The sequence below is a fragment of the Kwoniella europaea genome, chromosome 2 (assembly GCF_036810445.1).
Source record: "Kwoniella europaea PYCC6329 chromosome 2, complete sequence".
In the NCBI taxonomy this organism is placed as follows: Eukaryota; Fungi; Basidiomycota; class Tremellomycetes; order Tremellales; family Cryptococcaceae; genus Kwoniella; species Kwoniella europaea.
In genome coordinates this window covers 1,455,043-1,477,659 of record NC_089488.1, presented here as the reverse complement: position 1 = coordinate 1,477,659, position 22,617 = coordinate 1,455,043, and the positions used below count along the sequence as shown (strand labels likewise).

Sequence of the window (22,617 nt, the reverse complement as noted above, 5' to 3'; positions counted from 1 at the left end):
GAGCATCTGAAATTCTCTCATTCATCAGCTCATCAACCCCAGGAAGATCCCACTTCGTGTAGATATCAGAAGAGAACCACCAACCATGTTCAAGTTCGAGTTTCAGCTTGTCAGTATCTCTTTATTTCCGCGCTATTTGGATCACATCCGATCGATGCCTTTTTTTCCCTCGAGCATCCTTGTCTTTCAATTCAGTTCTGATTCTGACTCCATGTATGCATATCATATCTAGGATGAAGAGGAAGATGGTTCTTTCCAAAGCCCATTGCAATCAGAGGCGGGACCATCGACCGCGACGCTCCCTCCGCCTTCAACAAAAAACGAAGGTGATCAGAAATGTTATCATATAACGTTGGATGAATTGGTAAGGCGGTCTTCCGCTCACTCAATTAACATTGAAAGCGCTGAGCCGTCTCAATCTATGGTGATAGATCAAAGCACTTCCTGAAGAGATATCATATTCCCCTCTACCTTTACCATTCCTCAGATCACCTATCCTTCGACGTGATCTCTTTGATGCCAGATTCCAGCTGTACAACCGGCAATCCGAGGAGGATCCTTCGAAAGAGGGTCAGAGGGAGGAAGATGAAGGAGAGGAGTATGTAGATGCCAAGACGGACTTGATACCTGGATTATATGAGGGTGGACTGAAGTCCTGGGAAGGTGGTGTGGACTTGGTGGAAGTTTTGAGCTCAATTGGTGATGAGGAAGGTGTAGGAAGATGGGTCGAAGGTGGAAGAGTACTGGAAGTGAGTGAAAAAGGTCTATCCCAAACCCACAGGATGGCCTTGATAGGCTTGAAGCTGATCTGCCTCTGATCGCGCTTAGGTAGGCTGCGGTACAGCCCTTCCAACACTATACCTCCTCCGATCCCTATTATCCTCCAGCTCATCCTTCTCGACCAAGACCACATTTCACGTACAAGATTACAACTCCCTCGTACTATCCCTCGTCACCCTTCCCAACCTCATACTCGCTACTCTACCGTACCTACCTCCCGAAGTGCTCCATCAGCCAAATGACGAAGAGGATGTAGAAGAGGTGATTCCAGATTTGGAAAACCCAGGAAATCTCGTACTTTCCCCTCAGCTAGTAGAAGGCTTTAGAAAGTTGTTAGAAGAGAGAAATATAGAATTGAAGTTCACTTATGGGCATTGGTCAGGATTTGCGGGAGACCTGCAGAAGGAAGGTGAAGAAGGGTATGGATTGGTCCTGACTGCTGAAACGATTTATGCGGAGGATAGTAACGCTTCGTTATTGAGTGTTCTCGAGAACGCTATCAAGCGGACAAAAGCTCTGGGCGGAGATGAAAACACAATACATAAAGAGGAAGTGAGGTTGGAAGACAGTCTAGACAATCTCAAGGTTAATGATGAATGGAAGAACATAGCTTTGAAGGAACAAGGTGATGGGTTTATATTGGTCGCTGCTAAGGTGAGCTATTGTACCGTATTGGAACCGCTATCTTCTCCCTTACGCAAGTAACGCGTTCTTCAGCTGACAGTCATATATTCCAGATATTATATTTTGGTGTGGGAGGCGGTCTCACAGCATTTTTGAACCGGGTGGAAGATAATGAAGGGTGGTGGAAGGGGGTTAAGGACTGGACGAAGGGTGTAGGAAGAAAAGTCGTGCAAGTTGGGTGGTAAAAGCTATGAAGCCAGTGGGTGCAGTCATCATCATCGCCAGCACATAGGATGTACCAACCATCGTGCAGATACGTCTTGAGATCGGCGAAAACGTCATTGTCTGGAAATGATGCGTTCAATACCATCATGGTCTAAATTTTCAGGTGGTACAGTAAACTTTCTACATAACATCTTATCAGCTACAACATGTGAATTAGGCCAAAGATACTCTACTTTCTGTCTTATGCATGCAGGTCGGAGTCATCTTTGCATACAAGCCAGCAGCAGTAAGATCACCATTGTCAAGTCTCGTAACAGAAGCCACGATCCAGTGATTAAGCTTCATTCCCCTCTTTTCTCCCAAGCCACTGACGTGCCATAGTCCAGTCTGGAATCTTCTCCTGACCTGCACTTTCGACAAAAAATAAGGCCATCCTCAACTTCCCGCTTGCTTACATCAGACTCCCTTATCGGTAATGGGAGGAATGGATCCATAGCATGTAATGGTACTTGATAAGTTCAGGTCTGAGGCAGCTATAGGTCCAAAGGCTAGCAGCAAAGCCAGGAGGAACAAGGAACAAGTGGACGACAGAAAGACAGGAAGATGAATAATTTACGCGTCGACAGTATTTGACTTTCATCAGTTCGTCTCTTTTCACAGGTTGATAAAGAGTCAAACACGAGGCTCATTCTATGCGTTGACCTTCCCCTCCCCGCATCATCTCTGTGCACTACCGAGAATCGATTCACCAGTGAGCTGTCCAGCTGTTAACAGGTGCTCGTATGGAAAGAACGGAATCTGTGGATGCCAGGGTTAACTAACATATAGTTCAAGGTACCAATCCAAAAATCCCATGTTCTCCTTCTTCCCTGTCTTCCATAGAATCGAACTAGAGTTTGAGTAAAGATGCCCTTAACCTTTAAACCCCCTAGAACTGGACACTCCTTTTCTTATGCTCTTAGGCTTTCGGAACGAAATTCAATGGTATGAATTGGAAGATTTCGACTGACTAGGACATCCGGATTCAGGTGAATTAATGTGCAATGGGAATCGTGATGTTCTTTCGTACGTTGACAATATTCAAATGCGTTAGATTCATTGTAGACATCTTGGCCGTCTTCACCATCCCCCTCATCGTCACCATCGTCACACCTGCGCCGTTCCCCACCCTACACCATCTTTTGATTGTACCTTTAGCATACGAGTGGAGGTTGGCTAGCAGAAAACAGGTGGTGTCTCACTTTTCTCACACATCCAAGACTCACCTATCACCCATCACAAATACACCATACATCCGTTAGGAAAGCAGACTACCAAGTATCAGACAGACGGAAAGCAAGGGGATAGGAAGTGATTGTGTATAACGAAGGAACCACAGTCATACATACGATAAACGGTAAGTCATTATATACACTCGCAATCATCACATCACGTCCTACGATTGAAAGAATCCAATCTCAAATTCGAAACTAAGCCTTCAATTCATCATCTGTCTCTATACTCAGATACTCCGCCAAGATCAAAACTTGGCTTCATCTCTGCCATTCTTTCTTTCCTCTGCCTTATCCTCTTTTGCTCTAACAACTCCTTCGAACTATCCATCTATCCATCTTTCACCATTGGTTCTGGATTCTTGTATTCCTTTCATCTTTACCCTAACCATACTGGCGGGATCAAGACTGACAACGTACACCTGGACGATCAGCATATAAACAAGCTACTGGTGTTCCCAAGCGACCTCTTTCTTCCTTCTCCCTTCGGCATATCCAGCTGAGCTGGAAACCATTTTCAACCTCAAGATGCCTCGAGCGCGGAATGCTTCAGCTGGACTGGGTATAGAAGATGAGCTTTCTTTCGGATCGGACGAAGACCTCTTGGCTGAGGTCGGCGAGATACCATTGCCAACAACTATCAACGCTACATCTTCGCCAGCTTTGGGAGGGGAACCTTCAACATCTCACGTCAGCAATGGTAAACCCGACAAAGTCAGGTCGAGTGGGATGTTCAAATCACTAGGAGGGGGGAAGAAGGATTCAGACAGGAAGAAACGTACAGCTACAGAGGAAACAGTCAAATTAGCGCCTCCTTTACCTACTTCTTCGACTCACGGCGGATCAAGTTCAGTGTTCAAGAAAGATAAATCGTCTAATAGCAAGACATTAGCGAAATCTTCTCTGGTAATCGACCCTTCTCTGGTAGAATCGGTACTAGATGTAACTTCGACTATACCACCGACGAACACAACAGCGAGTATACTATCAAGTAAGAACAAAAGTAGAGATTCGTTATCGTTATCCACCGTCTCCTCATCTCATAAATCACCAAGTATCACATCATCCTCCAAGCACGATTTAGTTTCTCTGACTGCTGTAGGAGGAGGAAAGAAGAAGGGATTTATGAGTTCATTGAAAGGCTTGGGAGGTGGAAATGCGAAGAACAAGAAAGAAGATCCTTTCTCAGTATTTGGTATTGCGAATAAGACGACAAATGGACCACAGAGACCTGATCTGGCAAGTCTGAGAAGTAGGGATAGCTTTGGTGGTAGAAGTGATTATTGTGAGTTTAGAGTCTCGATCGAGCCATTGAAGAAGCGAGGCAGTGTGGAATAGAAAGGGATGCCTGATGTATAGAATCAATCAAAAGGTAGTTCACGTTGACTAATGCTAACATCTATGTCACATTCAGCTCGCCAACAATCCCTTGACATTGCATCTTCCTCTTTCTCTTCGCCACGTACAGAGTCGTCCGACCATTCTATGCAGAAACATACACTCGCGCCAATATCGATGTCACCTTTCCAAGCCCATCCTCCAGATCTCACACCAGACTCTACTATCCGATCATCGATCTCCACTTCGTCCAAACGACCTAGTATATCTTCGTTTGCCAGAAGGGCAAGCGTGATGACTTCCACTTCATTCGCAACGTCCGAACAAGCCGGCGAGGAATCACCTATTTTGTCGAAGGCGGTCCTACACAAATTCCCTATCGTCGATGAACCTCACACTGCTGCCAATGGGAGAGAAAGACCCGATTTGGGATCTAGATCGACGACATCTTCACTTGCTATCCCATCTAGTCCCATGTTATCCTCGGATATCGTATCGGTCTTGTTACCTTCATTCCCCTCTGCACTATCTGCATTATCTTCTATCCAGATATTACAGGCTACGGTCATTCGTCGGACTATTCCTTCTTCAAATAATCACAATGGTAGTGGGATGCCAGATAAAGAGAAGTCAAATTCAATCAGAAGTTTGACCAGTGTCTTGTCGTCTTCCAATAATGGCAATAGTTCCAACATCAACAAGCCAACTTGGATAACTCAACAATTAGTGTTGACGTCTTTCAAAGTGGGAGGATCCACTCCGCAATCTACCCCAGATCCCAACGAATACCTATCGCCTTCCCGATCCAGGACTGTAGCGCACCTGCACCTCTTCTCTGTTCCTGGAACATCGTCATCTACTGGTAGATCGCCCAGTCATAAGGGATCGATAGGGCTGGGTATAGGAGGAGGATCGAGCCAAACTTTCGGCAGGAGACCTAGTTTACCTTCCAACGCGATGAACGAAGAAGTTGAATTGGAACGCAGGATCATATCGAAAGATTCCACGGCAGGGGTATGGAATCACGATGAGAATGGAAGAAAGTTCGTGATGAGGCTTGGATTTGAGAATGAGACGGATCAGTCTCAGGCCGATAACGAATGGATTGTGGAGATGAGGAATGCGTGAGTTCATATAGATACGACATATCTGCGACAGCCGGACTGATATATGTGATATGCCTATCATAGCGATCAATTGCAAGAGTGGATCAGACAGATTAAAAGTATAGCTATTGTCATCCGGTACGTCTATCTTTTTTACCAACGTGTTGACATCAAGCTGACCACTCTTTTCTCCTGACCAGTGCTGAGCGCGAGGGCCATGGCCATGCTATTCGAAATGCTTATTCCGACGCGATTCGCGGAGACGATCTATCTCTGGAGCTTGACCTACAGCGAAGCTCCTCTCCTAGCGTTAGATCACCTGCGTCACGTCCAGGATCAGGATCCATTCCTAGTGTCCTGTCTGGTCAACGCGATTCGACAATCTCCGCTATATCAGGTCAAAGCGCGGCGATGGAGAAGGTGCCTTCGGCAGCAAGAGCCGAATCCCCGGACATGTTACCCCCTACACCCCTTGTCGAGGACTTGAATGGTAGAATGGGTAGTCTGGAATTGGGTCGCGAGATCGGACCAGCTAGATCGAAGAGCTTATCAAGAGGCCAACTCCCTTCACCTACCTACAAGTACCAACAGACACCTTCAGCCCCTTCAGCTCGCAGTGGATCGATCGTTTCCAACAGTGGAAGTGCAATCTCCAGGATTGGGGGCTCGTTACATCGACATGCCAAACAAGGAAGCTGGTCATCATCAGCTTCGGGGGGAAGCGGCCATTTCTCAAGGCGAAATGGTAATTTGCCACCTGCACCACCACCTCCCATGGCTCCTCCTCCCACTGTCCCATTACCTGCTCTACCCGCTGAATCACCGCTGCAATTAGACGTATCGGTTGTACCAGGTTCGACAGAGAGACCCTCACCTGAAGAAGGGCAGAAAGCGGGACAAGATGAGGGAATTCTAAGATCACCTGGTGGAATCGAGTTCATCACACCGTTCCAAATTCCCGATTCTACTTATGATTCGAAAATACAATTGACCGATGGAGAACCGGCAACCAGCGCTGGACCAAGATTATCGTTACCTTCTAACGAAGATGAAGCCGTACTCAAACTTCGACAATCGACTGGTCGATCCACTTCGTTACCCGATAATGGCAATGCCATCTTAGCTGCTAAAGCAAGGAAGGATCGATTGTTGAATGCGTTCAGACCAATCCCATTGGTCCCAGAATTAGAAACTAGTCCTAAAATCGGAGTGGTCTCACCAAGTGATTCAAGAACATCATCACCTTTGACTATTGGTTCTTCCTCGCCACAAATGGGAGTACCTCGTCCACCTACTCCACCTAGACGATCAACTCTTACTTCCACTTCCACTGATGTTGAGGATGGAGACGGTATCGAATTTCATACACCTACTGAAACTCCCATCGCCTCTTTCTCCCAACCTCATCCTAACACTCAATCGACAGAAGGATCGATATTGTCTACTCCATCTACGATCAATGAACATCTCCAAAGACCTGAATTAGGAGATAGAGAAAGCAAGAAATCTTATGCGAGTAGTATAAATAGTTTCACGCCCAGTGTGGAAAGTAGATCTACCACGGCTAGTTCACATAGAAGGAGGTTGAGAGAGAAGAAGATCGCTGTTGACATTAGTGAGTTCTACCGCGCAAATGACATGAATTTCGATCGGAAGTGAAAGGAGATATAAAGGGCTGACTTTGTCATTCTTGTTGGCTTTTAGTGTCTGAATTCAGCGAAACTCCTTCTGCTGCGTTTGATGTGGAAGGTGAAGAGGAGATTAAAGAAGATCGACCTAGAGTCATCAGGTTTGCTTAGAGATGGAAAGGCAATCAGCCGTCAAATCAGCTCCAACAAACAAATTCGGAATTGATGGTGTCATCTATATAACGGATGGAACAGATGGTAGATCTAGAACCTTGACATTGCATTATGTCAAGGCGATATGACGAACTTACATCCTTGAATAGATATCAAGATGGCCTAAATGTTATGATCCCTCAAATTTGTCTTTCGCTTTTGCCCCTTTGCTTTCATCGTTACGACTTTCATATATGCGTTACAGACCGATGTCTCACGATCTAATTACATTGCTGTGAAGAAATACCTGATACCCAAATACCTCTTTTAGATCTTTTTTGGGACATTAGCAAGGAAATGGATATACGATATAGGTTATGGGATGTGGAAAATAGGATTACACTGTATTATATTATATTACATGTTTACGTGTTTACATTTAACGATACGATTTATAGATTAAGATGCATCTGCGATGTTTTACATATGATATAATGTTTACAACGTGAATGATACCTTTCGATATATCGGAACACTGGGATATAACAGAGTGCTGGCTATCGTCCTTCGCTTATAGATGGGTATGGTCCTTCGATCGTGACTACAACTTCTTTAAATTGTTTCGCACGTAATCAGAAACCGAGAGGATGTCAGAATGAGACATTGATCCAAGTGAAAGGGTTGGTGGACGTCCATTCCTTACTCCCTACCCCTACTTCCTTCCATCACAATGTCTCTTACCCTATTCACTAATCCAGCTATCAGGGAGAATACCAATTCCCCCATCTGGTAACGATCTATGCTATGGATCTTTCCATTTAACGCAGAGACGCTGAGATTATCTTCCACTCGCACGTAATATATCCACCACGGCTTTACCCCCCGCTCTTAGATTCTCCCTCTTACTGAATTCCAAACCTGCCTTCTCCTCTGACCATTTGGCCAAGGCCGTTATCGTCAGGTTGGTCTGATCTCCGGGATCGGATGATGGGATGATAGGTAAGGAGGAAGTGAGGTTGGTCGATGAGATTGATAAGAGAGTTTGAAGGGATTGATTATCTGCAAAACGAAAGGATGCGAAGCAAAAGCAGATGTCAGTCAACTTTGTGTAATCCTGGTTAGATGCTTGTCGCAAATGGACTTACATTCAGTATGCAGCGCTATAAATATCAAAATCATTCAGTGATTGTTTTTTTTTTCGGAGTACCCGAGTAAAAGAGTGAAACATACCTATCAACCTATCTTCATCACCCTTTCGTTTTCCTTCAAATACCCTATTCTCAATATCCTTAATCTCCTCTTGTACATCCTGTATCCTACTAAGAATGTTATCCAACTCATTTAAACCCATCATCAAGCTTTCTTTACTAAATCCATTACCTTGAGCCTGCCCTTGCACTTGCGTAGAGCTGGTATTCCCCATACCGACAGAAGCTAACAAAGCTGAAGTATTGGGTGTTATACCCATATTCATACTGAAATTAGGTGTCGTAATGGATATACCATTATTCATCCCTATAGCTCCGGGAGTCAGTCCGGTAGGAGGTGCGATCCCATTGGAACTATTGATGGTTGATGAGATTAACTGGGATAGAGGGGAAGGAGCGAATATCGGCCCAGAAGATGGAGCTTGGACTGTTGGATTGTGTAGGAGAGATGCGGGAGATTGACCTTGACCTTGGTAAATTGGGATGGGAAAAGGAGATGAGGCTACGTTGGGTATAGGAAAAGGAGAGGACATGGTGAAGTGTGGCCCGGAAAGAGGTATTGGTTATTCTGGAGGGAATGTGGAACGTAACGTAGGATGGCGAAAGAGGGAGAGATGAAAGTGAGTTATCGTGGTTGTTGACTCTCGAAAAAGTCGGAAGTGGAGAGTGGAGGCGGGCAAGAGTGAGGTGGCATCTGATGATGGCTGCATCCTTCCTTCCCTTGCTTTTGACATACTCGTTGTGCATCATGCAATGCTGAGCTAGGAGGAGCACACAGATAGAGAGAAACAGATACAACTTGTCAGCTAGTATCAGACGAATGTTCACGACGCGATTTTCAGATCTCTCATCCGATCAGACAACTTGATAGACGGAGTGCAACCTTCGTCCAACAGCCTTACCTATGCTGTTCCCTTTCACTTGCACCTCAGGTGAGAGAAATACATAGAAGCGGGTCCAGTCCTACCTTGTGGGCAAGCTCCTTCCAAATGACGTTCCTCGCAACGTCGCTTAAGTGAGATTCGGCGATGGAAGAACAGCGTAGATATCCTCACCGGCTGCATCTATGAACATCTACGGTGTTCTCAATAACCATTCTCATGAAGAGAATCCTTATACTATGTACGGTACCCATTCTGTCATACATGATTATACACAAATAGCAGTATCAAATAACCATTTCATCCTTCGACCTCCCTTATCACTCCTGACTTAGATCTTACCCTTGCCCAGTCCAACAGGTAACGGTACGAACATACTCGTGTTATCTGTATACTTTCTCCAATTGTCATCTTTACCGAATTTCTTCTCAGCTGATTCCTCGAGGGGAGGTACACCGGAAGCGTATCGCAGTAGGATGTAAGTGAATACAGGTGAAATGAATGATAGGTATTTGACTGAAGGTAGGAGTGGGGTGTTGAGTAGTAAGAGGGGAGGACCGGTCTGAAGGATCACTTCGCCTAGGTAGCTGAGTACGACAGACAAAATCAGCACTGAGGGGCAATTGGATAGGATAGGTTTTTTCTTGTCGCGCACTCAATCGATTGAGACCACTCACTTGGGATGTCTAGACAAACCCCATAAACCAGATGAAATGAACTTCTCTTCATGTTTCTTCTCATCTTTCTGTTTTCTCCAAGTGGCTTTTTCTAAAACCAACAACAAGATCAGTCAGCACCTCCCTTTACACAAGACGATGTGAATATCTTCAACCCAGATGTACTTGATAGTGAAACAATGGGTTATATACAATATATACTCACGTTGATCAGCTAACACTTCAAATCCTAAACCAGCTATCCAGATTCCCAATCCGACGAAATCCTTCAAAGCCAAAGCAGGGTGGGCAGAAGCAGGTACTGAATTGACAATGAACGCTGGTAAGCCGACGAGAGTGATCCAAAGTGCTTGACCGAACCTGTTATAAGCATTGTGCATTAGTATGTATCGTTCTTTCTGATGGTGATACAAATTGGTAGATTCGGTACAGTATAACGGGATATCGGCAACGTACCACATCCCAGAGAAGATTCCAGGTTTAGTCTTGAGATCATCAAATCGAGAGTCCGAGCCATGTTTGGCGATACGCTAAGCAGATTTAGAATGGCGATCAGCATGCACTCTATGAGAGGAAGATGATTGTAGTGTTGCAATTTATGAATATACGACGAGGGATACAGCAAATATACTCACTCCGACCAGATGGTAACCTAATCTACCGGCCCATAACAATATCATGGCGCTGATCAATAACTGTCTTGGATGATGACTCAATGACGAGAGGGGTATAGAAGGCGACTTGATGAACCATGATCGAACAGAAGGGTAATACTAAGATCACAGACATGACATCAGCTGAAGGGGGTCTTGTGTACTGGACTCGGCGAATGAAATGGATAACTCACCAAAGACAATAAAGTAGAAGTGATAAATCCAGTAGAACCCGCCAGGTCATATAGCTTTTCAGTCTTGTTAGGTACAGAGTATAGCGCAAAAGCGGTCTGGTATGCGAAACTGATATGGTCAAGATATTAGCGGACATGACATACTACTACCAGCCAAGATATCCGCAGATATTACTCACGTAAATCCGATAACTCCTGCCAAACGGGATGTTACAGCTGGATGAAGACCTAGGAAGACCATGTCGACTATCAATGGTAACGGTGTATCTTACAATCCTAGATCACAGCTCAGTGGATTAGATGTAATGATATTCCCTCCTCAATGAAGAGCATACATGTGTCTTTATATATATGTTGTATGGCTCATTCTGATGAACACGAGTGATGTGCGCTTACTTTTAGTTGTCTGATGATGTCAACACCAAACGTAACGATCGGATCTCACTCTAGTGCCTGAAACCAATCCGCCAACAGACCGAAGACCGAGATACCAATACCCACCACTCCGTATGCATTCTGGTCGTCAAGTTCGTGGATGACTGAACTGATTATAAAGGTATACAGTATGTACAAATCACGACCGGGTATATGTATCTATCCAACTACCTACGTTGCCATGCTTACCAATGTTTTCCCAATCTCCTCTTATTCTTATACTGATACCCTCCATCACTGCTACTTTCACTTTGCTGATCGTACCCGCCTCCATAAGCTTGTGTAGTCTCAGCATAAGCTGCTTGAGTATTGTATGACCATCCAAATGCGGATGAACAGCTCATCTGACAACTTGATAGCGCACTGGCATCTACCGCAGCTGCTACAGTCTCCGTTACTGTTGCAGTGGCTAGAGCGGTGATTGTTGCTTGTTCAGTCAGAGTCGCAGCTTCTCTTACGGTTGCCGTAGCTGTTGCTGTTGCTGTTTCCGTTGCTAGAGCTGTAGAGACTAAAGTCTCGGTTGAATTTTGTTGGAGCGTTTCAGTCTGTGAACAAGTTCAGAAGACATTAGTCTGTCTTTTCTGGCTTGTACGTGTAGATGGACGAAGCACTCACGGCAACTTCAATTTCTGTTGTTGCGGATACGACGACAGAAACAGCTGTGTCGGTCACGGTGTGTATTTGGGTTTCGATAGCTTTTTCAGTCTACCGGAAGGAAGAGATCCATCATAGTAAGCTGCTCTCTTCAGCTTTGATCCGTTGACGTGGGGAAGCTCACCTGAGTGGCAGTAACATTCTGGATCTGTGTCTCAGTGACAGTTTGAATAGCAGTTTGTATCTGTAAAATTATAGCAAATCAGGTCAACATCCATTTGATAGATCAAAACTTGATAGGTACAATTTGAGATAACTCACAGCTGTCTCGGTGGCTACTTGAGTTTCCGTCACTTTCTCAGTCTGGGTGGCTAGATGAGTTTGAGTCTGAGTTTGAGTCCTGGACGAACAAGAGGTATGTATCAGCGGCATCCTTGCATACATACATTCATGTATAAGGGTTTCATGACCACTCACTGATTTTTGGTCACTATGTCTGTCACTCGAGCAGTTTGTACTTCCGTCTGCACAACAGTGGTGGGTACGACCATTGTCTACAAAATCACACGTGAGAGATCAGCCATGATATCTCGCTTACTGGTAGATATGGAATAAGAGCGGGATACTCACACTGACAAATGTCTCTACCACAGTAACAGGGACACTCTCGGTCTTAGTCATAGTTTCCGTCCTATCACCATGCTCAGAGAGTCAGCTTCCATACTTGCTCTACTCAGGCATACGAAGGTATAAAAGAAGATGGAACATGAATACTTACAGAGTATGATTGACAGTCATTGTCTGTACACTAGTTTGAGTTTCTGTTATCATCCTAAGATCACAAAATGTCATATGAGCTATACGATCTACGTCTGATCGTGGTGAAAGAACGAGCTCACTGTGTTGATGTAACGTTATGTACTACGGTCTCAGTCATCGTCTGAACTTCGGTTGTCGCTCGGATCTCAGTTCTGAACAAGGTCGACGAACGACGGAAATATCACATTTAGTACTTGACTTTGCTGTGAGCCAATGTGGGAATAACCGTCAGAACTTACGATAGTTCGGTAGCTGTCGCAGTGAGAGTCATAGGGATAGTCTCGGTTCTACATATATATTCTTTCGTCAGAACAGTCATGCCAAGCACTGGGATGGTACAGCTTACATGGTTTGATTGACTGTCTCGGTGACTGTTGACACTTCAGCTTTGGTCTCGATCCTAGTGAATCAAGATCTAAGAGTCAATACGATAGGTCCGAGGGAGAGACAACTGCGTTATCTCTTACTTGCATCGTAGCAGTTTCCGTCATTGTGACTGATGAACGATACATCTCAATATCAGCTAAGTTAGGTGGGACTATCCTCATAAGAATATATACTCACTCTGTTCAGTCTTCGTTTCAGTCGAAGCATAACATTCCTGAATGACAGATGTAGTTTCTACACCCGTACAAAACAGACACTCGTCAACATCAGTTCCAGCTGTTAAGCAAGTATAAGATATACGTGACATACCTCGTATGATAGTTGTCTCATAACATCCCAGCTGAGTATTATACCAACCTTGAGCTTGACAATTACCTTGAGAATTTCTCGTATGACCATATCCGCAGTTCATCGATTGATATCCCCATGATGTGACAGCGGGATAACATGATGCTTGGCTATGTCGCCACATGGATCAAGCATATCAGTCTACGAGCTTACATACATTCCCAATTCTCTTTACAGTATGTCTAAGGGATAGGACACTCAAACATAGTTATGATCGTAACTGTAAACTCACTCAGAAGACATTACCCTCCCGCAACCCCATTCCCCACATTTATCTTCCTTGGCTTTCATGTACTTCACTCCAGCTTGAATGGGTGTGGGCATGACGAACTCTGTTATAGTCGCACTGGCAGTTTCACCATCGGTAGTCTCAGTCGGTGTGACGGGATCGGTAGGTTGGGGGGTGATTTCGGTGGGTGAAGGTGATGCGTCGGAAGGAACGTTTATACCCAATACGACTTGAGCGAATGAGAGTCGGGTTTGAGTGAGGAGTAAAAGGAGGGGAAAGAGGATGACGACCTGCATCTTGATTATCAATTTCGTGCTTGTACTGTACTTTTAAACGAGGGGTATATATGCAATGGTGGCGAGAGTCTGAAGTCACTCGTTGGTCGTAGACTAAACAGTTGGTGTTATAAAGAGCGGACCTGCCGGATATTTAGTACAGCAAATAAGTAAAAAGAAGCAGTCCTATCAAAGAACGCAGAGTGAGTGTTGAATCGATTAAACAGCCCTCAAGGCAAGATGAATGAGAATGAGTGATGAAATAACAGAAAGATCAAAGAGCAGAAAAAGAAGGACGGACAGGGAGAAGAGATATCAGTATTCTTCATTAGGAAATTAGTGCCAAGCTATATATCAGAGTATCAATCGTCAAGGTCAGATCTATTAGCTATCAGCTGGAATGAATGGTTGAGTTGTATATGCGTTTAGAATTTGAGGTCAGTGCTTGGCGCAGTTGCTTGGTGACAACCTTTCCAAAGCACACTCGTTGTGAACGCTCACACACAGACCTTCTACGGAGATGAGATAGTCCAGAGTTTGCCGTATGTACCCCAGATAGATCCAAGTGATGTAAGAAGGCATGGTTACCGTTGTTACGAGTCTTTCGTATCTTGACGACGACCGAAACGAATTCGTTGGGATATGAAGAAACCTATAAATAACTGAAAATGTCACGTCATACTATGTCCAATCTATCATGTCAGGGGGATCGCCGGTACCACATAAATGGTGGATACAGATGATGAATGCAAGGAGGGTTAGTACCACCCTTGAAACCAGACGAGGTCAAATCCTGCCACGGCGTAAATACTCAACAGATGTCCATCGAAGATCGACGTAGATCTAAAACATGCATGTCATCCCTATCCAACAGCTCACATGTCCTTCTCTATTGAGGTTTACCAACAGTCTGGGAATTTACCAACTTGCTCAACTCGGCTGATACTTGAGATTCCGATAAGTCCGCAAGCTGAGTTTGTGATTCTGCTCCTCGTTCTATGTCAGCCCGAAAGCGAAGAAAAGAAGTCAGCATTGTTCATGTGATACGTCAAAACAGCCGTTTGACACGATAAGCAAGAGCAAGACCATGTCAATAGGACGCTCATTCGTGAGAGCGAAGAACGGGCATAGGCGGGACGTCACAAGCAACTACTGCCATTGGGAATGTTATGAAGTGAACTCATAACTTACCAAATCGTACGAATGCCCTAGGCGAGATGTCACTAGCTTCTCTAATCAAGAACTTCAGATCTGGGTTGGACGATTTGATAGATGGGTAAGAAGATTGGACGAATTGTCTGGCCATCAAACAGATTTATTAGCTTTATTCTCCAAACATCATGTATATATATATAGATACGCATAACGAAGTGACTAAGGACCGAGAACTTGTCCATGCGCAGGGTACATCCCATTCTGAGAGCGTAAAAACCTAGCGTACTCACCTGACACCAGCTGAGTGTCCAGAAGTCTGACAGAAATGTAATCTAATTTCCTTGACTGCTTTTGGGATCTGTTTAGCGAAATTTGACATGTTGATGAGTTCGGTCGGGTGATATGGTGGAAGGAAAGTGCGAGTGATCTAAAGTGCGTGTCAGAGTAGTTGATCTGGCTATTCTATAGTTATCGTTTTGTTGTTGTTGAATTGCAAGTTCCATGCGGATGAGATGTAGGTGCAGACAACAAATGTGAAGAATCGGATTGGAAGTAACCACAACCACAACCAGGCAGCAGAGATGGATATCAGGCTGACAATGCGAGCGAAGTGTGAAAGAGCCTGATAATGTTGTAATACAGGTCACGTGCAGGGTCCCGTTCCTGGTTCCATCTTGCCCATCGATGTTTTCAAGAATTTCAAGAAAGTTGCAATGATCATGATAAGTGTCATTATTGACGCTCATCTCCATCAAGATAGCCAGACAGTCATAGCATAAAGAGCTCCCCGTCAAGGAATCATAAAGAAGTGCAACCTCGAGCCAGAGTCACTTTAGCCTCGTCATTCTATCATCTATCTATAGCACGAAACAAGCTAGTGCATCCATCTAATCTACCCATTACCATAACCACCTTGATAACAGAATAAGATGCCTCATAAACGTAAGTCTGGAGTGGGTCATACCGCCTTACCTCTTCAATGACATATATCTGACAATCTATGGACTTGTAGGAGCCAAAAGATCCGTTCGAGAAGCGGAGACAGCCAAAAAGTGAGTTGATCCATCTACGATGGTATATTCACTCTTCTTTCTAATCCATCTCCATCTTTGTATTTTCCCACACGGAAAGATCAGAGCTCACCATCTGTACATTCAACTCTACTATAGAGGAACCAACCTTACACCATCTTCCAAATCCCTCAATTCGGCATACGACGACACACCCAAATCCGCCTCGAGAATAATATCGGGATGGAAGTTTCAATCCGAATTTCGTAAAAGTGGTAAAACGAATAGTGAAGATACTGGCGAATATTCCAAACCATCAAATTCCAACTCCAACTCTTCAACTACAAATGGAAAAGGTAAAGGTAAAGCTGTAGACAAATCGGAGATACCGAAGATATTACCTAACGAGACGTTGGGAGAATACAATCGACGTATTGAAAATCTATTACGATCGGGCGTTTCAAAAGCTATTAAAGATGCTGCCTCCACTAAAGCTTTAGAAGTTGCTCAAGCAAATAGGGATAAGAAAGTTAGGAAGAGGAAAGCGAAATTGGAGAAATTGATCAAGGATGGTAAAGTACCTAAGGAAGCGTTGGAGAAGTATCTCAAGGAAGTAAGAGAGAAGGAAGAGCAGAGGAACGATAATCATAGTAAAGGTAAACGGAAGAGGGATAATGAGGAGGACGAAGAGCTGGATGGAGATGGTCAAGGAAAGCAGGCTAGGCCTGCCAAAGAATTTAAAGAGATGGAAGGACCTAGGAGATTGAATGATATAGTCCTAGCACCACCTCAATTACCACATCTGCGTAAATCCGGTGAGAAGAAGACTAGTACGAAAGAAGCGTATTCCGCTATAGGGAAGAATAGTGATAAGATACCGCTCAATGCTGGACAGAAAAGAATTTTGGAAGAAGAACGAGAGAGGGTGGTGAGGATGTATAGGGAGATGAAAGCGAAGAAAGAGGAGGAGAAGGGGAAGAAGGTTTGAGGGAGATAAGTAGTTTGTCACGTGTGCATGTATATATACATCTGCATAGAGTTGAGCATGAGTCTTGAATGACCTCATGATGTATGTTTTTGGAACTACGTCAATTAGTCAGGTATCTTCAGGACATAGAGGATGCAAGGCTTGAGACTACCAAACATCATTTGATTGTCAGATCTCCTGAGCGCGAATCAACACGGATATGTACAAGCGATGAGGTGTTATCATAGTGTACGATTTGTCTTCAGTTCTCCAATGCGAGCACATGATGACACAATTTAACTTGAAACACCTGGAGAAACCGGAATGGTTATGGTAATGTTTTAATGGAAATTCATCAATTTTCTATCTAGAATTCCCCTTTTACAAAACTTGACACATATTGTCAAAATGCTTTTTGAAATTGATATCTTTCACACGCACTCCTCGGTTTCGGATTGTTTCTCCGAAACCTAAACCCATTCCCACCTTTTGCTCTACTGATATACCACTTTTCCTATACTGAATATTGAATATTGAATATTGAAAGAGCGTCTATTCCAACTCTTCAAGATCAGTTTCCTTCTTAGCCTCCTTATCACCCTCAGCCTCATCAAAATTCTCAACCAAATCAGGAATCTCATCATCACCTTCACCCTCAGCTTTACCCTCTGCACCTGCACCTCCAGCAGCGGCGGCGGCGGCAGCTTGTCGGGCAGTCATAGATTGGTAAGATTCGGCTAATCTTCGTAAGTTGGCCAAGGAATCGGGTCCGAGCTGGTTGAGGATTCCAGGGACGAGTTCGGTGAGTTCCTTGGTTTGACCGGGGCCATAGACTGCGAGGGTGTTGGAGGGGAGAGCGGCGTGGACTGTAGTGAATGAGAGGGGTTAGTAAATGGTCTGTATAAATGAGAGAAAAGGAGTAGAGAAAAAGGTGGTTTGAACGATGGACGAGAGGAAAGTAGGTCAAGTCAAGTTGGACGAAGTGTTATCAACGTCTTGTAGAAGTAGTACCTCTCATAGTCCATGCACTGCGATATGGTCTGTCCCTCCACTGAAAGCAACATCCAAAGTCAAAGAACAGCCAAAGCCCAACTCACCTCGAGGAGCGCCGAAATGCAAGACATTACCATCCTCCTTGAACATGTTAACTTCCTCTACACCTGTGATAGGTTGAACGCCAAGCTTCTTGAGGGCAGCTTGGAGCTTTCGGTCATCACCTTGAGAAGCGGTCACGGACTTCTTGACTTGCTTTCGTCGGGGTGTACCCTTACCACCTGTTTCAGTGAGCGAGAGGGAGCGTAATGAGAGGGGTACAGGGTTATTACCAAGTTTCGTATTTGACGAGGGTAGCGTAATGAGCGAGACATAGATAAGGAGAGGTGAATATAGTGGAGGGGTTAGAGAGACGTTGACAATGTAGAATGTGCGGTGTTGTCGAAACGTATAGAATACCCAGGTTGATAATGTGAGTAGAGAAAAGGAGGATGTCCTATCAGCACATGTTCATCTTTGAAATGATGTAGAGCATCACACACCGATTCTGACTTGAGCTTGGAGCTTGGCCAACTTTTCCTTATCCATTTTGACTGATTTGTTAGGTGGGTGTGATAAGGCAAGATGCTATTTGAGGTTGAGGTTGGTTGAAAAGGAAAAGTCGAATGAGTGATTGGAATGAAAAAAGATTAACATGGGATGGATTACCAGGAGATGAGCTCCGTCCCTCAGATAACGCACTGGAATTACTCACCTGAGGTTAGCTATATGCCTTGATATGAGTTGGGTTGAGTGGGAAGATGAGGTGATCAGTTGTGAATATGATATACATTCAATCTCCTACTGAGCTCGCTGTCGCTGTCGCTGTTGCCTGTATGAGTGTATAGTGCGAGTATGGGGCTCACCACGAAATGTGGCACTCGCTCGACTTTGCGCTGACATCGGCATTTGTCGGTGATTTACCTCCCTCGGTTCAAGTGGCATCTGACGCGTGTGCTATCTTTGTTGCGTATGAGCCCCGAGTGAGGTCACATATCCCATAGAGTAAGTAATGTTTGACCTGATTCCTGATTCCTGATTGCAGCTTTGACTCCTTGACAATCGCAATCATCGGCATCATCATCATTGGCTAACGTGACCTACTTACCTACACACCAGCAGCAACATGTTCGCCCCTCGGTCCACTCACTTACCTCGCACCTACTCAGTATATCATCAACCTACTACAACGAGGAAAAACGCGAACAAGGAGAATGCCCGTGCTCTACCTTCGAAAACACCTTCGAGGGCAGGTAAACCCATGTTAGGTGGGGGGTTGGGAACAGGCCTGAGGGTGGGTCTGGGAGTGAAGACTGAAGGCAAAGATAGGAACATTTTGGTACAGCATCAGCAACAGCAAGGATATCAAGGTGGGGGAAAAGGTAAGGGAAAAGAAGGTGAAGATATAGGTATGTATATATAGTCTTCTAACCAAATCAGACCGAATTGTTTTCTGACATTTCGGTGTACTGGTTTCGCAGAACCAAAGAGACTGTTCGGTCATGGTCCATCGAAATCAACAACTTCCATCCCACCTTCTAAATCACTCTCTTCCATGCCTCATATCCAACTTACCAAAACCCCTGCTCCATCGAGGAAGAAACAACAATCTTTCCAAGCGTTAAGGACACCTGCTCCTTCGTTTCAGGAACCTGCACCTACACCATTACCATCTGCTACGAGACAACGACGGAGGTCTAGACAATCGTTATCGACCATCAGTCTGACACCGATCAAAGCGTCGATAGATCAGAGTTTCGTTACTCCCGCTCCGATTCAATGGGAAGAAGAGCTAAGTCTAGGTAGTATTGAAGAGACTACCAATGAGATGCTGCAGGATGTGAGGGAGGAGAATGAATTGGATGATGGGAGTGATGGAGATCCCGAATATATGCCTCCTCCTGTACAAGGTGAGTTTCTTCGCATACTCGTAGCATCCATTCAAGTGATGATGTTGAAATTGACGTTTACGATTGTGCTATATATCACAGAACTTCCTTATACACCTGCATACGATCATCCAGATCTGACATCGATATTCTCCACTTTATCTTCATTACCTCCGATGTGGACAGTCCACGACGACGTGATCATAAGCGATGTACCGGAGTTCGAGTTTCAGGAAATGACCGTAGGGAAATTGACTTTGAAGGGTGAGTGAAATCTCTATCGTTGGTTAAAATGGCCACTTGATGTTCGTTCTGTGCTGACATTGAATCTTGTCTATAGACGATGAAGAATTGGAAGAAGAGTGGTTGAGACCTAAATCCAAACCTCAACTCAAACCTACTCAAATGACCAAACCCCAAAACACCTCAACCAGGGGAATACCACCTAAATCATCCTTACAACCCAAAATCACACCCCGTCCAAGTGTGACCTCACGATTAAACCCTACAACCAAAACTAAACCTCTTGCACCTGCACTTAGACCACCTCCAATCAGACAGAGAACCACCATTTCGACTGGACCTCGATCCGCACAGGCCCGTCAAGCCTTATTACACCCCGCCCAACAGGTTGCTCAACCTGTAAAATCGATTAAGATCAGTGAGGAGGATCAGAAGTTGTTTGAGAGTTGGGAGAAAGAAGATTTCCCAATGGGAGATTTCGAATTGTACTTGGAGATGGAGATAGATGATGGTCATTTGGATTTCGGAGCGTCAAAAGTATTCGATTAGAAGTGCAGTGATTGGTGAAAAAGCAAAATATCGACGGTAGCTAAGGATCGACAGTCGGTCTACTACGACTTGATTGATTAAGCTTTCACCATCTACATTCGATACCGTTCCATGGTATAATTTGTACCATATAACAAATGTTGATATTCTCATACTTCGTGCTTAGACGCCCAGGTCGGTGTATATACATCTAGTGTTCTCTTTAATAACGCTGTATTTTGTATTTATGATTTTATACGATACCTCTATATGATTTCTGATGACCAACAATGCATATTCCGATTCTATATCACTTATATGCATATTCTACTATCTTATTTCTTCCTCCACCGAATCCGATTGTCCCGTTAGATCCTTCTTTCGCAATATCGTACCCTTCCGTTCCGATATTAAGGAGCTAACCTGTTAATCTCCCATTGACTCTCCTGTGAGTCTTGAGGTCTACTATATTTGAATCTATCGTGTAATCGTGAGGGTTGACCAGACCAAAATTCGACCTCGCTGCAAGTGTAAGTACAAGTACAGGAGACAGATTACATCAGCGTTTACACTAATCATCGAGCGCACCGTATGAAGTCAACAAGACTTAGATAGGGGTATGCACTTACAAAGGTACAAGCCTCCATCCACCCCAATGCGGCGGACAATCAATCTCCCCTTCTTCCCCAAACTCCTTAGTTTTCTCATCGACAATTCGCTGCACCTCCCCTTCCTGGACGATACTACTCTGTGGTGAAGCCCATGCACCCACCTGACTGCCTCTAGGTCTACTCTTAAAATACTCTTCTGATTCTTGCCTAGATACTTTCTCGACTTTACCCACCACTCTAACTTGACGAGATACCTCTCTCCAGTAAAATGCCAAACTTGCATAAGGGTTATTGGTCAGTTCTTGGGATTTACGTGAATTGTAATTCGTAAAGAAAACGAATCCTTTCTCATCCACTGTCTTGAGTAGCACTATCCTAGATGAAGGTATACCATTTGGTAAAGAGGTAGATAAAGTCATAGCTTCTGGTTCTTTTACAATGGGTTGACCATCCTTGGGATCGAGTGCGGCAGAGAGCCAGCTGTTGAATTGAATCAGAGGATTGGTGTGAAGATTGTCTCGAAGGAGTCGAGGGGTTTTGTATTGATTGTGAGAAGTGAGATGGAGTTTCTCAGGTGCGGAGGAAGATGAAGCCGAAGTGGATTTATCTTGGTTGGAGGGTTGAGGGGCGGGTGTACCGTATAAATGTTGGGTCGACATGGTTCTTCTCGGTTTGATTATTTGAGTGGAATGGGATGGGTTGGTAGTAAAATTCGATTTGATGATTCGCAATATGTATGCTCTTGCTGTAGATGACATATGTTTCACAGGGCTAGCTGTGTTATACTGTATATAAGATACTCATATGTTATATGTAAAGATACTCGAGTCGAGTTCGGATGAGTTCGTATGTTGCAGATATGGAGGGGATGAGAAGATCGGCGATCAACGAACAGACTCATTCAGCGATTCTTCTTTCTTCTTTCCGATGGAAGGAGAGCAGGAACTAATCTATCTGTCTTTGATCTCAAGATAAAAGAAGGTGCAGTGCAACTCTTGTCTTGGAGATCTGATCTTGGGTGATGCTCTCCTGATAGACATGCAGAAAACTGTCTAGATCTTCTCATCCTGCACGATTATGGGTTTGAGTCTTCTCAGCTCGAACTCGATCATGGACATCAAGCTGCCATGTCGTACTCCTTTAGCGCTGCTGGTCGAAATGAGAAAACCTAAAAAATGCCGATGATCACACCTTGATGCATTCCCACTCATCCCTCCCTTCTCCTTTGTCAAAATCCACCCCTTTGAGTCTTACAAGACAGTCATAAGTCAAAGCTTTCAGACGAGTACCTCTGTTCCGCACCCTCGTATACAAAGTCCAGAATCAACAGAATTATACGAAGAACGACTTTACCGCA

The 22,617-nt window shown here is 44.4% G+C and overlaps 10 protein-coding genes across 10 annotated transcripts; 4 read left to right on the top strand and 6 right to left on the bottom strand.

Moving 5' to 3' along the window:
* Nucleotides 1-85: 85 nt before the first annotated feature.
* On the top strand, nt 86-1,649 carry V865_006885 (uncharacterized protein; the record flags this gene model as incomplete). The annotated part of the gene is made up of 5 exons (XM_066230642.1): nt 86-109; nt 233-364; nt 432-749; nt 829-1,434; nt 1,518-1,649. 5 exons carry the CDS (start codon nt 86-88, stop codon nt 1,647-1,649), a joined length of 1,212 nt encoding a protein of 403 aa, XP_066086739.1.
* Nucleotides 1,650-3,428: 1,779 nt separating this feature from the next.
* V865_006884 (uncharacterized protein) lies at nt 3,429-7,143 on the top strand (the record flags this gene model as incomplete). The annotated part of the gene is made up of 6 exons (XM_066230641.1): nt 3,429-4,185; nt 4,315-5,100; nt 5,146-5,362; nt 5,429-5,482; nt 5,545-6,959; nt 7,049-7,143. The coding sequence occupies 6 exons, from the start codon at nt 3,429-3,431 to the stop codon at nt 7,141-7,143; spliced, it is 3,324 nt and encodes a 1,107-aa protein (XP_066086738.1).
* An 820-nt stretch (nt 7,144-7,963) lies between these two features.
* V865_006883 (uncharacterized protein) lies at nt 7,964-8,866 on the bottom strand (the record flags this gene model as incomplete). Its single annotated transcript, XM_066230640.1, has 3 exons — nt 7,964-8,184; nt 8,271-8,285; nt 8,356-8,866. 3 exons carry the CDS (start codon nt 8,864-8,866, stop codon nt 7,964-7,966), a joined length of 747 nt encoding a protein of 248 aa, XP_066086737.1.
* A 679-nt stretch (nt 8,867-9,545) lies between these two features.
* V865_006882 (uncharacterized protein) lies at nt 9,546-10,979 on the bottom strand (the record flags this gene model as incomplete). Its single annotated transcript, XM_066230639.1, has 7 exons — nt 9,546-9,801; nt 9,892-9,982; nt 10,097-10,251; nt 10,348-10,421; nt 10,527-10,664; nt 10,739-10,847; nt 10,918-10,979. 7 exons carry the CDS (start codon nt 10,977-10,979, stop codon nt 9,546-9,548), a joined length of 885 nt encoding a protein of 294 aa, XP_066086736.1.
* A 200-nt stretch (nt 10,980-11,179) lies between these two features.
* Nucleotides 11,180-13,846, bottom strand: V865_006881 (uncharacterized protein; the record flags this gene model as incomplete). Its single annotated transcript, XM_066230638.1, has 15 exons — nt 11,180-11,282; nt 11,363-11,718; nt 11,789-11,878; nt 11,952-12,011; nt 12,089-12,167; nt 12,245-12,321; nt 12,398-12,458; nt 12,546-12,599; nt 12,667-12,738; nt 12,826-12,873; nt 12,933-12,986; nt 13,058-13,082; nt 13,151-13,207; nt 13,283-13,431; nt 13,554-13,846. The coding sequence occupies 15 exons, from the start codon at nt 13,844-13,846 to the stop codon at nt 11,180-11,182; spliced, it is 1,578 nt and encodes a 525-aa protein (XP_066086735.1).
* Nucleotides 13,847-14,714: 868 nt separating this feature from the next.
* Nucleotides 14,715-15,359, bottom strand: V865_006880 (uncharacterized protein; the record flags this gene model as incomplete). Its single annotated transcript, XM_066230637.1, has 3 exons — nt 14,715-14,821; nt 15,017-15,123; nt 15,271-15,359. The coding sequence occupies 3 exons, from the start codon at nt 15,357-15,359 to the stop codon at nt 14,715-14,717; spliced, it is 303 nt and encodes a 100-aa protein (XP_066086734.1).
* Nucleotides 15,360-15,909: 550 nt separating this feature from the next.
* Nucleotides 15,910-16,978, top strand: V865_006879 (uncharacterized protein; the record flags this gene model as incomplete). The annotated part of the gene is made up of 3 exons (XM_066230636.1): nt 15,910-15,922; nt 15,993-16,032; nt 16,150-16,978. The coding sequence occupies 3 exons, from the start codon at nt 15,910-15,912 to the stop codon at nt 16,976-16,978; spliced, it is 882 nt and encodes a 293-aa protein (XP_066086733.1).
* A 531-nt stretch (nt 16,979-17,509) lies between these two features.
* On the bottom strand, nt 17,510-18,538 carry V865_006878 (nascent polypeptide-associated complex subunit beta; the record flags this gene model as incomplete). The annotated part of the gene is made up of 3 exons (XM_066230635.1): nt 17,510-17,823; nt 18,055-18,231; nt 18,493-18,538. The coding sequence occupies 3 exons, from the start codon at nt 18,536-18,538 to the stop codon at nt 17,510-17,512; spliced, it is 537 nt and encodes a 178-aa protein (XP_066086732.1).
* A 577-nt stretch (nt 18,539-19,115) lies between these two features.
* V865_006877 (uncharacterized protein) lies at nt 19,116-20,670 on the top strand (the record flags this gene model as incomplete). The annotated part of the gene is made up of 4 exons (XM_066230634.1): nt 19,116-19,398; nt 19,471-19,899; nt 19,981-20,142; nt 20,219-20,670. The coding sequence occupies 4 exons, from the start codon at nt 19,116-19,118 to the stop codon at nt 20,668-20,670; spliced, it is 1,326 nt and encodes a 441-aa protein (XP_066086731.1).
* Nucleotides 20,671-21,059: 389 nt separating this feature from the next.
* On the bottom strand, nt 21,060-21,919 carry V865_006876 (pyridoxamine 5'-phosphate oxidase; the record flags this gene model as incomplete). Its single annotated transcript, XM_066230633.1, has 2 exons — nt 21,060-21,171; nt 21,279-21,919. 2 exons carry the CDS (start codon nt 21,917-21,919, stop codon nt 21,060-21,062), a joined length of 753 nt encoding a protein of 250 aa, XP_066086730.1.
* Between the last annotated feature and the right edge of the window lie 698 nt (nt 21,920-22,617).